This window comes from Argiope bruennichi, chromosome 2 (assembly GCF_947563725.1).
Source record: "Argiope bruennichi chromosome 2, qqArgBrue1.1, whole genome shotgun sequence".
NCBI lineage: Eukaryota > Metazoa > Arthropoda > Arachnida > Araneae > Araneidae > Argiope > Argiope bruennichi.
Window position 1 is genome coordinate 82,329,895 of NC_079152.1, and position 16,942 is coordinate 82,346,836.

Below are 16,942 nucleotides of genomic sequence, written 5' to 3' on the forward strand. Positions count from 1 at the left end.
TTTAACTTCTCCAAGCATTCCAAATTGATAACTTTCAGTTCCGACTTATAAAAATGAATTTTCATAAGTAACAAACTTTCCATCTGAAGAATATTTACAAATAAACATAATTTAAATGCTTAGAGGTAAACTTGTGGAAGAAAAGCCCAGCTATTTAGAGACAAATTCCTTTAGATAAATTGTTTTGAAGCTGCATGGGACTATCTTAGTTCAAATATTTTAAATGATACATGAAAGGTATATTTATCTTCTTGAAAGTTTCATAAATACAAGTTGAAAGACATTTAGCCAGTAATGGAAGATCAGATGCTTGTCAGTTAATGGGAAGGAAAGATGACATTTAGTTGTTAAAGAGCCAACATGTTCAATATTCACGTATATAGTAGATTTTTCGAGTAAACAAAAATGAGAATTTTTTTATCCATTAATAACATGCATGAATATGCTTGTTTTCCTCAAAAAAACTGTAATAAGAGCTAGTAGTCATATTCAGCAATAATAAAGCAACAAAAACAACAAAAAAAATTACCCAACTAGACTTTATATGTTTATTCACATCAAAAAGTAAATTGACATTTTTTCTAGGATACATCAAAAACAAGTAAATTACAAAGCTCTAGCATTAAAGCTCTTACAATGCTGCAGTAATATGAAAGAATATTTTTAATGAGAGTACAGTAAAAATGCGTGAATAGTCTAGTCTGCATGTTATATTAAAAATTACGACACTCAAAATTTTAAAATTTTGGCACAGCATTTTGAGAAGTTATGAATTAAGAAAGGCTAAATAGTTGGAAACTTAATTTCAAATGCAAGTTTAAATATCATTTCAAAAAATAAAACATCTTTAAATGATTTAAAGAGCAAGGCCTTTAGACAAAGCTCAGAGAAATGAAAGTTCATAAATTTTAACAGCAAAAAATTTAATTTAATGCTTTTTCTTTAACGAATGGAAACTCTATTGGAACTAGAAGAAATTACAATAGAAATGTTAATTAAGTACAAATAAATTTTTACATTGACAGTATTCTGCTCACCATATCTACAAAGAAAATATTGGTAACAGAAGAATAGTTCTGTCACCAACCTTCACTGCCAATTCAATTCTATTATGTATTAAAATGCAATGAAAAATTGCAATCCTTTATGAAAAATTTTTATGTTCCAAAAATTGCTCATAAAATTTTTCTTGAAAATTACATATTAACAGACTTAATTATTTATCAACTTTTGTACTGCATACTTTTATAATATATAGTATGTGCAAATGTTCACAGAAATGGGTTAAAAAAATCCTTCAGAAAAGACTTTTGTTCAACAAACATTTAACAAATATCTTTATGATCCTTCTTAATGGCAGTTATCCTTTAATTATATTAATCAATAATACAAATCTTTATTAAAATATTTTATAAATTGGAATGTTGTTTGAATTGGAAATATCAATTACAATTTATTATATTTAAAAAAATCTTAACAGCATGAAAGTAAAGACAAACATGATTAACTTTAAAAAAAAATGTTTGGAATGAAAAATTACTGACCAAGTTTTCAAAATTAAATTTTTATAATACACAGATGAGATTCCATGTACATTGATTTAAAAGAAATATAAAAAAGAATATTAAATTACTCTCTACTTCAAGATTTCTTTATAAACTCTGCATACAGTGACAGATTATCATTATAATGGTACTATAAAACTGAGCATGTTTTTATAAACATTTAATTAAAACATACCCAGATGAAAAAATCTAAAATTATAACTATAAATAACTTTTGTACATACTTATTTGCTTACAATATTAGTAACCAATATTACAACATTAATTTTCAACAAATTTAACGCCATCTTATCTTACTTGTACGATAACTTATCAGTTATGCACTTAAATTAAAATTTTTTTAAGCCAGTATTTAATAAACAATTTAAATAATCATTCCTAAGACAATATTCAATCAAATAAGGCACATATTTGTAATTTCCCACAACTAAATTTTAGTTGTACAATTATTAAGAAAAGCCTAATAATGAGTTAATCTGTCACTATTCATGTATTTTCTAGAAGTACACTCTTTGTACATTTTTTAAAATAAGGCACATTATGGCAATAATACATATACTGCCATATAAAAAAATAGTTGACATTTCACAAAAAAGTTTTAAAAAATACAAATATTTACATAAAACAATCACAACATTCAAACGATATACAAAAAAAAAAGAGGAAAATTATTTTGACATTCATCAATACTTGTAATCAGGATTTGCAGGTGGTTGATAGACATAATTTGGATTGGCAGATTGATAGTATGGTGGTGGGTTTGGAATTTGACTAGGAGGCGGATGGACTACTTGATAAGAAGCTGAAGGAGCAGAAGGTGTATTTGGTGTTACAGGACCTAATATGAAACATTTGAAAACATGGTTATTAATAAAATCTACAGCTACTCATAAGGTAAGATTATTATAATATTTTAAATTACAGATTAAGGAAGTGATAAAAGCATATTTTTTTGTAGTTTCTTAAGCAAAATTTCTGAAACTCACACATCTGATAATTATTCAAGCTAAGCAATTTGAATGAATATTTAAACTAGGGAGGTTCTGCCTCCTGTTGACTAACATTCACAAACTCTCTAGACTCCTTGCTTACAATGAGAATCTGGTTACAATTTTGATAGAGGTAAACTGATTTAACTGCGGTCAGCAGAGAACAAAATTTATTGACTCCGAAATGAGAAATTTCTTTCGATTTTCTTAGAAGACAAATTCAAAACAATCAATGAAACTAAAACTGATAAAGAATGCATGGTATGATGCATAAATACAATTACTATAAGAGGGCATTTCAATGTTGATAAAAATCCTAAATTTCTTTTTAGCGCTTTTACTTTAATCAAAAGTCTTTAAATGTTTTTAATTCTGAAAGGCGTTTTTCATGCAACGAAAGCATTAAGAAGACAATAATGTATATCTCTCATTGCCTAGTAAAATAACTACTAGCATTCTTTCAATAATTTGCTGTGCTTCACATTATCTTCCATTTCAGAATATTTTACTTTTATCATCAATGTGTATAGTTGTAATTATGTTCTTGAATATTATGCTGATTACAATGAAATCTAGCAGTAAATGTTTTATAGCAGGCCAAGCAACAGCTGCAACTTCTCAGCAACTTTGAAAGAGAACTTCTATTGATTTGACAAATGAACACCTAACAGTATATTATATGAATGAGACACGATTCGCGGTGTTTGCACATTGCTTCTAAAAAAATTACATACAGTATAGTACAACAGTAGTGGTCAATTTGCTTGAGGTTACTTGGAATCAAAATTTGACCATAAAGGATTATTTGTAAATGTAATAATAAAATCCGACCTCCCAAATTTCTTTATTATGACCACAGAAACTTGAGACTTAATTGCGTGTGAAAACGATTTCCTTCAAACACAAACAGTAAAATAATCTTCGTTACTTAATTTCCTTATTTTCAGATTCTTATACATCTAAAAATCCATCATAAAGTTCAAGTTGTAAATAGAGCAATCTTCCTCATCAGTCTTAACATACGCATCAACTATAAAATGCTGAAAAAAATTTGTAATAGCATCCTTCACAAATATTACTGATATATCTTTTATGAAACTGTTAAAAATTTTACGCATTTACAGATTTGAACAGATTTATATATCAATTCAAATCCCCACCCCAACATTTTCGTATTTTAAATTCAAAATAAAAAATTAATTTTTCATTCCTTAAAAATTGCAAATTGTTTGCTTCACTCAAGCATAATATATAAAGATTAAGATAGCACCTCATATCATTTAGTTAAAGTAAAGATAAAACTCTGTTGTGCATTTGGTAACAAATTTTAGAACAATAAGGAACATTTTCATAGATTTATGCACTTATAGAACTACTGGTTAAAATACATTGCATTCATAAATATGTATTTTCTAATTACAAGATGCATGCTAATGAGGTGATAAAAGTTCTTTCATTTGGCAGGTCAATAATGCTGGTGAGAGTACATAGCTGTCATGATACGTAATATATTTACAGATTTTTTTGCCCCCCCCCCCCAACAAGTAATTAATCTAAGGTGGTTACTTTCATAATGACCTGATTGTCCACATAGTATAAGAAAGAAGAATGCAGAATACCTTGTAAGAAATTATCCATCTTTTCTTCCTTGCTGCTTTTCAAAATTTTCAATTTATTCCTTTTTATATTGTGTGGGGCTTATTTCATTGTTTCAATAAAATTTATCAACATCCTCGATAAAAAAAAAGGTTTAAACAAAATCTCAATTGTATGTTCATATTTGGAAAGCGAAGCCACATGATTGAGCCTGCAAGTGCTGCTAAATTGTACAACAAAATAATGCATTTTTTAAAAAATTAATTCTTTAAGCCAGTTAAAAGAACAGAAAACGTTATATTCTCTGATGAACATGAACAGTGCACATGCCCTGGATGCTAATAGAAAACATAACAGCATAAATGCTATTATAATATCTATCTTGATAAAGATTTGAACTAATCTGATTGACACACTATTATAATTAGTGCATCTATGGCATTAATTGCTAATTAAAATAACTCTTTAAATCCATAGACTTTAAAAATGAGGAAAATGAGTCGCACCTTTATATATAAACACTGAAAACGATAGTCAGTGTTTAGTATAGAAGAGATTCTAATTGCAACTTTCGTAATGGAAATGGATTATTGTTAAAATAGACAATATGTAGCAAGAACTAGTTAAGATTTCAAATGCTGAAAAGATAGAAGAAACTTATAGACGGATAGACATTGTGAAAATACTTATCCCACATATTGGAAATCAAACATGATTGATTTAAAAATTAACTGCATCGAGAAAGACGAACTAAGCTGATACGCTTAAAAAACACTATATATTTATTATATTATGCAAGAATCCAAACTTGCACATAAAAACTGAAATTTAGATAAAATTTAATTTTGATTGACATCTGTTAAAAATATAATTTAGATCCAATAAGAGTAAAACTGCTGAAATTTAACAGATATCAAAACTGCAAAATTTGTCAAAAAGAAGGCAATCTAATTAAAAGTATGTATATTATATGCAGCTTTAAAGAGGTTTAAGGTTTAAAAGATTTTATAATATTCAGTTTAAAATATTTATTTTTGTATCAAATTTAATTATATACAAATATTTTTTAATTTTGTAAAGAATTAGCTATAATATATTAAAGAAGATGGTTTTAAAGAAGATACGCACACTAATTTCTCACATTTTTGCATTCAATGACAAATGAAATTTTAACTAATGATGACAGAAATTTTTTCAATTTATTCTTTTGGTCTTAAAAAGTAAAAAAAAAAAAAAAAAAAAAAAAGAATTAAGTTAATTGATAAAAGATTTAAAATATTTAACATGAAACATATCCAATGTAAAAACTATGCACTTATTTTTATAAACATGTTTATTTGATCTCAGGTAACAGAATTTACATCAGTGTTACTTTAATACTCAAATTTTAAAGAGATTTGACCAACATTTAGGTAAGCATGCAATTGCAAGAAATCTTGCATATAAAAGCATATAGGAACTTAGCAAGGAAGCATTAGAAACTTTATGCACACATAAAGTATAGAAGTTATAACCAATATAAAACAGAAACAGTATTCCTGACAAGTTTGCCTAAGGTTTCACTAATAATTATTTAACACTGAATAACAAGTGATTAGTTTTTAGTAAATACTAGTGAAGATGCTATTCTAATTACAAAAAGATATTTACATACTATTTAGAGCATTCGATTTCATCTACTGTATATATATGTATAAATATAAATTATGCTATCTACCCAAATAAATAATAGTATAATGCAATTTAAGCACATTATGATATAAAAATTAAAAAAAAAACTAATGCAGAAACATTTTTTTAATTCAGTGTTTTATGATATGATTTTACTGATCAATTAAAAGTGAAATTGTTTATGCATATTATCTATTTTTAACTGTGCATTTCAGGCATTAAAAATAAATGCATTTTGCTTTTAACTCTTTACATTTGGATAGTGAACTCATTCTATTGTTTCTGAAAATGCTGTACTTAGAACACAACAACATTTTGAAAAAGTAAGACAGTATCAGATTACCATGAAAAATTGATAACAGCATGCACCTAACTATCTGCTAGTTAATAGCAATATTCTCAAATGCATTCATCAATTATATAAATACAAATTCAAAATTTTAACATTTATCTCCTGATTAGCAGCATTCAATAGTTATTAATATACAAAAGAAAACAATAAGCAAAAATGGCAGAAAAAAAATATAAAAAAAAGCATTACTAATATTACATGCAATTTTCAAAACAAGTAAAAAGCAAACTACAAGGTCTGTCCAAAAAGAAACAACTTTTAAAATAGAATGCCAATGCATCAACCACGTGTTAAAAATAAGTTGTGAAACATTCACTTTGTGCTTCTATCAGTTCTTTTTTTCAAAAACATTAATAGTATTTTATCAGTACTTTGTATCTGTGGAGACCTTCTACATATGGAAAAATGAAAAAGTAACAAATCTGTATCAAATTAAAATTTGTAAAAGTTTTTACTACAACACTTTAGATATGTTGTAACAGCCAATCTCAATGCTATTTAATGGTAAAAATATTTAAAATTCAGCAGAACTTCAACTACAGATATCTGAAAGGTAAGCACCTTACCACATAAATGGTGATCTCCATGTCAAGAAAACACATGCTTTGAATGATAAGAATTAATGTGTATGTAAAATTGTTGATAGTTAAGTAAAATGTTAGCCTTCTCTCTAGATTTATGAAGAAAACATGCATCCAAAGACAAAAATTTATTGGATAATTTAAATGCTGTTATAGAAATATGACAATTCCCCAGATTGGAAATAAAAGAAAGTTCTGCAGATCAAAGTTAAAATTTGACTTGAAAAGTAAATTTCTAACAATAGATTAAAGGAAGGAAAATTTGTGGTTCTAAATCAACATTTTGAGAAGACATTCCAAAAATTGAAGATTTAGTAAAAGAGATAAATATTCATCTCCTTGTAACTATCAATTTATTTTAAAAGTTTCTTTTATTTGGACAGACTATGCACTTTTTCTATTACAGTTAAAATTAATCCCTTCAGGACCAAATACAGAAAATGAAACATTCCAACATGGAGCAGCTTCAATGGCCCATGCATTTTCTGCAGTCAAATTTAATTTCATATAAAAAATATATAAAGCCAGCATTTTAATACGACTCCAATTTTACTGTTTTTACAATACAATACTGTAATTATGATATGTAGTTATGTATATGATATAAAAAGAATGAAAACTTGTAAAATACTAAAATTTAAACTATGACTATGAAGAGAAATAATATTAAGATGAAAACAAAGTTATAAATAATATCTATAAGAAATTTATAGGTAATCGAGCAATAATAATTTGTAGATAAAGAAATTTAAAAATTCATACTTCTTATTGAAAAGTTCATCAACTGCCGAAATTTTATTTTAGAAGATTAACTGGCTTTGGATTTTGAGGAAGCATCCAAAGACATTGTTTTCATAATTATATTCTTCTATGTCCGAGAAAAAAATCTTCGGACTCACTGTTATTACTGATATCAGTATCACTTCACTTTTCTAGGTAGGTAACATAGTTCTACTTAATTATGGATAACAAAATGAAAAATTCAATACGATTCCATAACATATTTCAAGATTTTTAAAAAACACAGCTATACTCTGTTTCACCCTAACTTGGCAGTATTGTAAAAGGTAGAAAATGCGACGCTCTGCGTTGGGAAAGAGCTCCCCATCAATTCCGACTTTAAAATAGTTAAAATTTATAAAATAATATCATAAATTACAGAAATCCTTTTTTTATCAATATGTATTTAAAATTATTCTCAAGTTAGAAGTGCTTATAAGTTAAGTATTTTGTAAATAAAGCGAACGAATAAAACTAAAAGATTGACATAATGAATTCCACTTTGGCTAGAACCAGTCTTCAAGGTCAAATATTTGGCACGCTTTGCTTTTACGTCTCCGCCAACTCAACTTCATTCAGTTCGCAACCATTATCATCTTTTGTACTTTTTTTATTCTCGCTTTTCTAGCAGCTGCTATTTTCGATACTATTAATCACATTAGTAGTTATTAGTTTTGTTAGGTGAATATTTATTCGATTCGTCATTTCTATTAACTTCTAAAATGTTTGAAAAAGAGAAAGCGTTATCACCGACTACGCTGTGCACACTTTCAAGACGAGTGAAACCAACAAAAAGTGCAACATGTAAAAACATATTAAATGTTTATTCTCGACTCCGAGAAAATCCTTAAGATTCTATCAATCAAATCGTCGATAAAGATGTTACAGATGTTTCGCAATGAACAGTTTTCCTTTTGAAAAAAGAAATAAAGGCATCCTTTAAGTACCTCTGGAAAGAAGTGACCAGGCTCAGTAGATAAACATTCAGGTCTTGTAAAATATGATGATTTTACCTTATTCTGTATTTGACGAAAAATCCATGCATTTTTTTTGCAGAAATGAGATCCCAACATTAGATAAAGTTTTAACAGATGTGAACGATGATACAGATATCTTTTCGAAAAACATTAGCCGAACTACGCTTTACAGAATATTGAAAGATATTGTTTTCTTTTGAGAAACGGTGAAACGAAATGAAATAACTTTAATGATTTGTTAAAATAATGTGTCAATAATATTGAAAAAATAATGAAAATAAGGAAACAATTAATTCTCCGATAAAGTGATAAAGTAAATAAATATTTACTATTTGGCGAAAAATTTGCGAGATAAAGTTTTGCCAGCGATCTGCATTTCTAGTAACTTTGTGCTTTAAAGTAACCCTGTTCCCCTGATGACGACTGCGATTCGGCATGCCTAGAATATACACTACTGCCAAGTTAGGGTGAAACAGAGTATAGAAATATTTCACTCTCATCCTCTTCTGCAGCAGTAAACTAAATGCACTTTCCCATAATCTCCTAACAAAAAAGGCAACAAGAACACCACAAACTCTTTAAACACAAATGTGCTTGTTTGTTTATATCAATAAATCTATCAAATCTAAAAGAGCAAAACAGAAACTAATGCCTGTATATGAATATCAAATAAATCATTATGTTTTAAATTGGTATGCATGTTACATTGGGTAAATAGGAATGGAAAAACACATATATATGTGACAATGGTCCTGAAGGGGTTAAAGCATTCAAAATGCTATTAAAAAAAAAAAAAAAAAAACTAATAGCAAGCATTTTACGCACCTAAATCTATATCTGTCCAAGCAAATAAATCTTCTATTAGCGAACAACTACACAAGAATCAAAAAGTTAGTCATGCACTAATCAAAAACTAAATAATGCAAAAACTAAAAAAAAAAAAAAAAAAAAAAAAAGCAGAATATATGCATTATTCTAATAATTTAGGAATAAACACAGTGAATCTTGCAAAATAAATTACTTGAATCAAAAACTAAACTTAAAAGAAATGCAAATAAATATAATATAAAAATATTGGCAACATAAAAGGCTTTGTGTAAGCTAATACTGAGAAAATTAAAATCAAGTAATAAAGAATGCTGCTTTAAAAATATTGTTCAATTGCTTTCAAATCAATATATGTACTAGATAAAAAGTATAATAAAATATGAGCTTACACGAAGAATAATGCATAATTCCTTCTTTATACATATGATCAAGAAAACTAACCGTAGAGGACAGTTCCACGATTCAGTCTGCGCTTTGCTAAACAGCAACAGCTGCAGAAACAGCAACAACAAAGAGTAATAATAATCAAGATGAGTAGGGCACCAACAATGATGCCAGCCAGAATTCCAGTGCTATCCAAAAATAAATTAGAAAATTAGAAAAACAAGATTAACACTTAAATAATATATTAAAGATAAAAACATATTGAAATCTGTAGAATCAAAACAATCAAGGCAATGTTAAAATATAGAACATTTTTTACCACATATCCCAATGTGTTAAACTTCCATCTATGATAATTTTGTTTCTAGGAAATGTATATTAAGTAGAACTTGGCTAATTACTAACGAAACCTGTAAGACTCAGAGATAACAGCCAGCTGTCCTTGCATGTTGTATTTACTCATAGACCTTCCTAAGGGTCCTTTTTGATCATATCAAAAACCAAAATTAAGATGACCGCAATCAGGTATCAATCATTGTACAAAAAAAAAAAAAAAAAAAAAGTAAATACATTTACGCCAATAAACTGCCTGAGCTGTTTAGTGTTATATGCTCAGTATTTAATTTTAAAAACTTTAAAAAATAAAATCAACTAAATGTATGCAAAATTTATACTACATTACTAGTTAAAAATATTAAGGAATTAATTTTTTTCTTCTTTCTAATCACTACTCCACCTTTGGAATTAAAATTTAGTTACATAAATTTAGAATTAGAAATTTTAAATTAGTTCATCGGAGCAGTGAGAAAAAGGAATTTTATCTTTACAAACATGAAAAAAGTTAAAATAAAAAAAGCAGCAATAATTATAATTTGATATGCATACATATTTAATTCTTGGTTATCCTTTCTCTGATATTCTTTCATTAGGATGGTTAAAAAAAAAAAAAATCTAAAATCATTACAAATGAGTCACTAACACACTAAAGTATGCACGATTAAAATAATCCATCTTAACAGTAGACAAAATAAAATGATAAATGGAATCACACGTTTGGGCTTTTCAGTTTCAAGTTGACAATTTATTCAGATAAAAATCATAAATTTCGACTACATTGCAAGGTTACAAAAATGCAGATTCAACAATTTTAATTTCAACAGAGGAAAATTAACTTTGCACTTTTAATTCTTTCTCTCATGGGTTTTATTCAGTAGAGTTACACGTCATATCAGGTTACCAGGACTTTAGTTTCATAGCTTTTTTTTCTTTCCCCAATACAGATATGAATATCTTAAGATTTTATACTAAATTAGAAATTTTTCATTTACTAAGCTCTGGAATTAGTTTTATTAATAGTTCAAAAAGGTTTTGATTAATGACTGACAAAATATATTTATAAATAAAAAGAAAACCTTTTACAAGATTCTATGAATTTTTCTTCTATTTTATACTTATTTTTACATCACTCTCCAGCAATTAAAACGTGTTTTAATTTATACATACTTAAATAGTTTTCAAATTTTAATTCATAAACAATAAACATTTAAGCTTCATAATTCATTTTTTATTAGTAATAAAAAAAGTTCCAATTGTTCATTATTTTATGAGGAATACCAGAACAATAAACTAATGAAATTACAAATAGTGCTATGTCTCTACAAGATAATTTCTTTCAACAGATGTAATCAACTTTCAGGTTATGGCTGATTTTGAACTATGACTCGTATATTCCTACAAAAAATTAACTTGAATGAAATTTGGACTTGAGGAAAATTGTTAAGAAATTCAGAGCAACTTCCACATACTAACTATTTGTGTTGATGCACTAAGTTTAATGCTTTGGCTAAGTTTGTTTTTGCATTGTTTCTGAATAAAGAGGTAAGTAATTTATATTAAATAGTTAGTTCCAGGAAAATTCCCATAAAATAAAAGGTATTCACATACAGTTCACTATTAATTACCGAACTTTGAGACACATAATTCATTTTAACAGAATTTTATCAACTTGTCACAGTAATGTAAAAATGCTCTATCTTCAAGATTCTTTAATGTAAAAGATTCCAAGTGAAAAAAAAAAAAGTATTAGTGAATTAATTGAAACCCTGACAGCTAATACGGCTCCATATTTGTATTTAATAAATATTTTGAGTTATGAAATTGAAATACATGTAGTTTTGCATAATCCACATTCGGGTAGGTTCAGCTGTTTCCCTCTCCAATTTGGTTAATTTGTTATCAATTAATAACAAACTAAACAATATTATTAAAAAAAATTCAAGCATAAGAATTTACACTAAAAATTTAAAATGGCAAAAAAAGAATTAAATGAAAGTAAAATAAAAACGAAAGTGTATTCAATTTTTCATTTTTAGAACATTTAAGGGATTTTTTATAAGAGGAACTGTAAATATCCAACATTAAAAACATTTCCTTCCTCTTGAGATATTTATATTTTACTTCATGAATACTACTTTAGATGTTAGGAAGCATGATTAAAAAATCATTTCCTGATTGTAATCAGATTCTTTACAGAACATTGCTTCATGAAAATTAATAGAATGTATCATGAAGCAAAATGATGAGATGTATTGAAATATACTTGCAATATGCACCAAGAAATAAATTAATCTTAAAAAGAAGCAGCAGTACCAGATTTTTTATAAAAAGTAAATACTTTCAAAGATTTTTGTCCTTTAACCCCCCCCCCCCCCCCTTTGTAATAAAAGAGTGAGAATAAAAAAATTGAACAAATTTTTCCCAAAGAATTCCCATTTTAATAGTTTTTATATTTGATTTATAAAATTTCAAATACAAATTCATCATTAGCACTGAAATATCAATAAGAATGATAATCTAAACAGTAGACAATCTATAATTTTATTACTCAAGGAAGTTATAAATGCTTTTAACAGAATTAGAACTTGAATTCAGAGCAGATAATGGGAAGGATGCAATTATTAAAACTGCTAAAAGGACTAGTTAAATAGATATATAAATAAAGTATTTATTTACTTTAATTAATACTTTTCTATGCCTAATGCAATGGAAAAGAATTTCCAGATTTCTTCCGATTCTAAGAAAACTTTGTTCCTACACATCATAATTAAATCGAATTTAGAATCTATATTTTTAGAATTTGAAAAGTCAAATGAATTTATTACAATGAGAAACATTTCTTTATAATTAATTTTCAATAAAATAAAACAGAACTTATAAAATAGAAAAGTCGAACTAAATAAAATGACAAGATGAATTATTAAAGTCTTGCTTAGAAGCAAAATAAAAAACAGACATGCCCTTTCTTAATTAAATAAAAATGATGAAAAGAACAATATCAATATGGATATAACTAAGCATTCTAGAGCAAGAAGCAAAAAATGTTTGAAAATGATAAAACAATTAAAAAGTATAACAATCATTAGAGAAGTTAATATTAAAAATAATTAAACCAGAAGTATTCACAATATGACAAATTCAAAACCAAAATACACAATAAAATTTGTATTTAACACAGTAATTAGAAGGGGAAAAAACCACATTTAACAAATATGTGTTGAATGAAAATAGTTAAATATACCAAATGACAAAATGTATAAAAAACTAAAAAAAAATAATCTAATAAATATAATGCTAAGTAACAAACTTTTCTTTCAAGAAATCTTCCACATCGCAGCAAACTTCAACAGAAGAGATCAAGCCAGATTTGCAACAAAACACTTTATTCTGGTTATCTAATCCAGTTGGACAATGAAAAATAATGCCAGCAGCACTGCAGTCCATTGCAGATACTAAAAACCATATTTATCATTAAATGTAAAATATTTATTCATAAAGCAGTTCATAAAAATAACCTCTAATATTATTATTTAATAATATTGGAGATTAAAACTCATTCTTCATTAAATTATAAAACTCTGAATTAATCAGAGAACTTTATCATACTGAAAGAATTGTCAAATATTCCCATTTTTATTTAACTGATGTCCAATCACTTTAAAATTATGGTTAAAAAAACTGATGATAATTCTCTTAGTTTAAATTTAAGGGACGCATTGGAAATGCTGAATATTTCTAGAATCAAAATTCTTGTCTGTTCAAAAATTTTAAAACAGTGATATGTTGAGAAGACAAAGAAACATTTTTAATGAAAATTTAAGACACTAAATTCGATAACTTCCTTGTTAAATTTGGATATTTTGATTGTCTTAAAAAAAAAAAAAAAAAAAAAAACTAGATAACAGTACATAAAATATTCTCATAAACTGCTTTCATACCCTAATATAATTGACATTTAATATTTTAATGCAAGCACTATATTCACAGTAAATCTACAGTTTAGAAATGCAATTAAGTATCCAAAATGATAATTCTATTTCATATTAGAAAAGATAAATATATTGGATAATTTGTATAAACAATTTTACACTGTATATGTCTTATTTTCTATTCTAGATTTCTTATACTAATACCAAAAAACAAAGTTGATATGTTACAATTTATGCATATTAAGATAGAAATGTAATAATTTCAATTAAATATGTTATTATATTAATAATTAAATATTAATATATCTTTATTATCACAGACAAAGGTATATTTTAAGAGTTATATTAGATAAGAGATTAAAACCATCCCATATTTGTTTGATAACAAAGATGCAATTTATAAATACTGGTCTGGGAAAATACTGGATATTGGCTGGGAAGAAAATATTCTTATATCTACATTTTTGCTAGGTGATCTACTAAGATAAAAAATATGCATTTACTCTGTGAAAATTTTATTTTATTTATTTGTTACTGACGATATTCTGCAGAAAGAGAGACTAATACAAGTATCAACACATACAGGCATTTGCTTCGATACAAAATTATTTATCTTTTAAAATTACAAACATTTCAAATTTTATTATTGTTTATTAACACATCTTAAATTGTCAGAACAAGATCTAGCAACACACATTTGTCCACGAGAAGAACAATGATACTGAAAACTCAATATACTATTCAAAATTACAAATTCAGAATTTAATGTAATAAAATACTTTTATACAAGTTATACAATATAAAATCCTTTTGTCATCTGTCATTAATATGAGAATAAAAGTTAAAAAACAATATTCAGATCTTGAAATATATAGAAATATGTATACCATTTCAAGCAACTTTCAAAACTAGTTTTGATTAGTTAATTATTTTTAAAGAATGATACAAAACTAGATAGATTTAGTTAACCATTTTTAAAGAATGATACAAAATTTAATCAAAAATTACAATTGAAAACTCAGACAAGTAAAAAACTTAAAACATCTATAGATTTTTATTCAACAGAAATCACAATATTAAAGATAAATAATTACAATATGTAGGTAAAATTTACACTTAACATTTTAATTATTTATCATAAAACCTTTATTGTTCAAATTTTTTATCAGCAAAATTTTAAGAAAATCTGTTTAGTTTGGATTTTTAAATGTTCAAATTATAGGCAATTTTTTTCATTTTACAATATATTGAAAGATATACTTACCTTCATAAGAAAACTTCAAAACAAGAACAGCAAAGAGCAAGAAACGTGGGCTCAGCATTTTCTTCCTATGATGTAAATAAGAAATTGCATGTCAAAATTATTTGTATGTAATTATTCTGAACATAACATTTATACAAGAGATCCTCGGTCAATCTCAATTCACTATTAACAAAATTTGAAAAGAACATATCTTAATTTATAAGATAAAAATTAAACTAACATCAGAAAAACTTATATTTTCTCTGATTACTTTAACTACAGTTTTCAGCTTAAAACACATGATCCTGCATGGATACACAAATTTTTCTTAAAGGAAAAAAATAAATAAATATATAAATATGCAACAATAACAAAACATTTTGTACACTAACAATTCGTAATGTAATTCTAAAAATCAAATGCGTTCTTTTTTTTGAAAATTGAGAATTGTAGCTTAACTTCCAAACTTTTAAATTTCTTAGAGTAATAAACACAACTGCTCAAATGATTTAAAACAGATCAATACATAATTCATAAGCTCCAAGACAAATAAATAAGTCATATCTTAAAAATTTAGAATTTTAACATTTATTAAAATTATCAATCACAAATGGATTTTCAGTTATATCATGTCACGTTATATCTCTAATATTATTTTATAGATGTATCATTTAATTTTCAACACAATTTAATAAATAAAACAAAAATCCATAAATCTGAATATATTTTATTCAATACTTACAATCTCCGATGATAGTATAAAAAAAACCCAACTTTATATTATATATAATAAGAGTTTTAAAAAAGAATTTTGCTGCAATAGATAATTCTTTTAGTATTGAATGCGTTTGACGAACTAACTTCTAATCCACCAAAAAGTTCATTAATACGATTTCAACATCCGTTGTAATATTATGAGTAACCATTGAACGAATTCCGGTAACTGCTGACTCAATAGCGATAACGATCGCTGTAATTTCAATTTATTACAGTTAAAACCTTTAAAGATATCATTCAACCAGTTGCATATTCAACTGAAGCAGAGATTATTAATGCATTTACTTCACAAAACTGTTTTTCCGAGAACAGCTTTAGAAGCAAATGTTCCGTGCAGAGCAAACGCCCACAAACCGAAACTCGTTTTCAAAAAAGATTTGCAATAAAATTCTAAGGTAAATATGAAAACAAAAAGAAATTCTAATATTAATCAAAAGATCTTACCTGAAAGAAAGCGTAATTGTAAAAATTTTATATTTTTAAAAACCGTGATATTACTTCCTTTCACACGAAATACCAAAACGCTGACTGACAGATAAGAGATTGCTATCTAGACTAAATAATTCTAGTTTAGCAGAACAATAGCGACCGCAAGGAGGAAACTGCAATGGGCAGAAGGGACTTTCCCTTCTCAACAAGTTTATATTGATTTACTGCGCAATCTCAAGGGCAAACTATTCATGCCTCTTATATTTAATATTTTAACTTTTTTTTTAACTCAAAGCTCCAGCATTTTATAAAATCTATGAAACATGGATGCAATTCAATTAAGTTTAATGAATAATAATTATTACATTAGATAATTTGATTATCATTTCCTATAAAATTGATCAACCTGTGGTAAAGAGCTACAAAATAAAAAACTAACATAATTTTTTCGAAATAGTTTGGTTTTGGTTCGTCTTTTCTACTTTAGCGCATGTGCTGTTCTCCA

At 26.3% G+C, this 16,942-nt stretch overlaps 1 protein-coding gene across 1 annotated transcript; it reads right to left on the reverse strand.

The window, feature by feature from the left end:
- Positions 1-534: 534 nt before the first annotated feature.
- On the reverse strand, positions 535-16,898 carry LOC129957520 (protein shisa-5-like). Its single transcript, XM_056069861.1, has 5 exons — positions 16,877-16,898; positions 15,253-15,317; positions 13,367-13,511; positions 9,781-9,911; positions 535-2,403 (listed from the first exon to the last, which is right to left on the reverse strand). Coding segments are annotated over exons 1-5 (498 nt in total). The 5' UTR covers positions 16,879-16,898; the 3' UTR covers positions 535-2,248.
- Between the last annotated feature and the right edge of the window lie 44 nt (positions 16,899-16,942).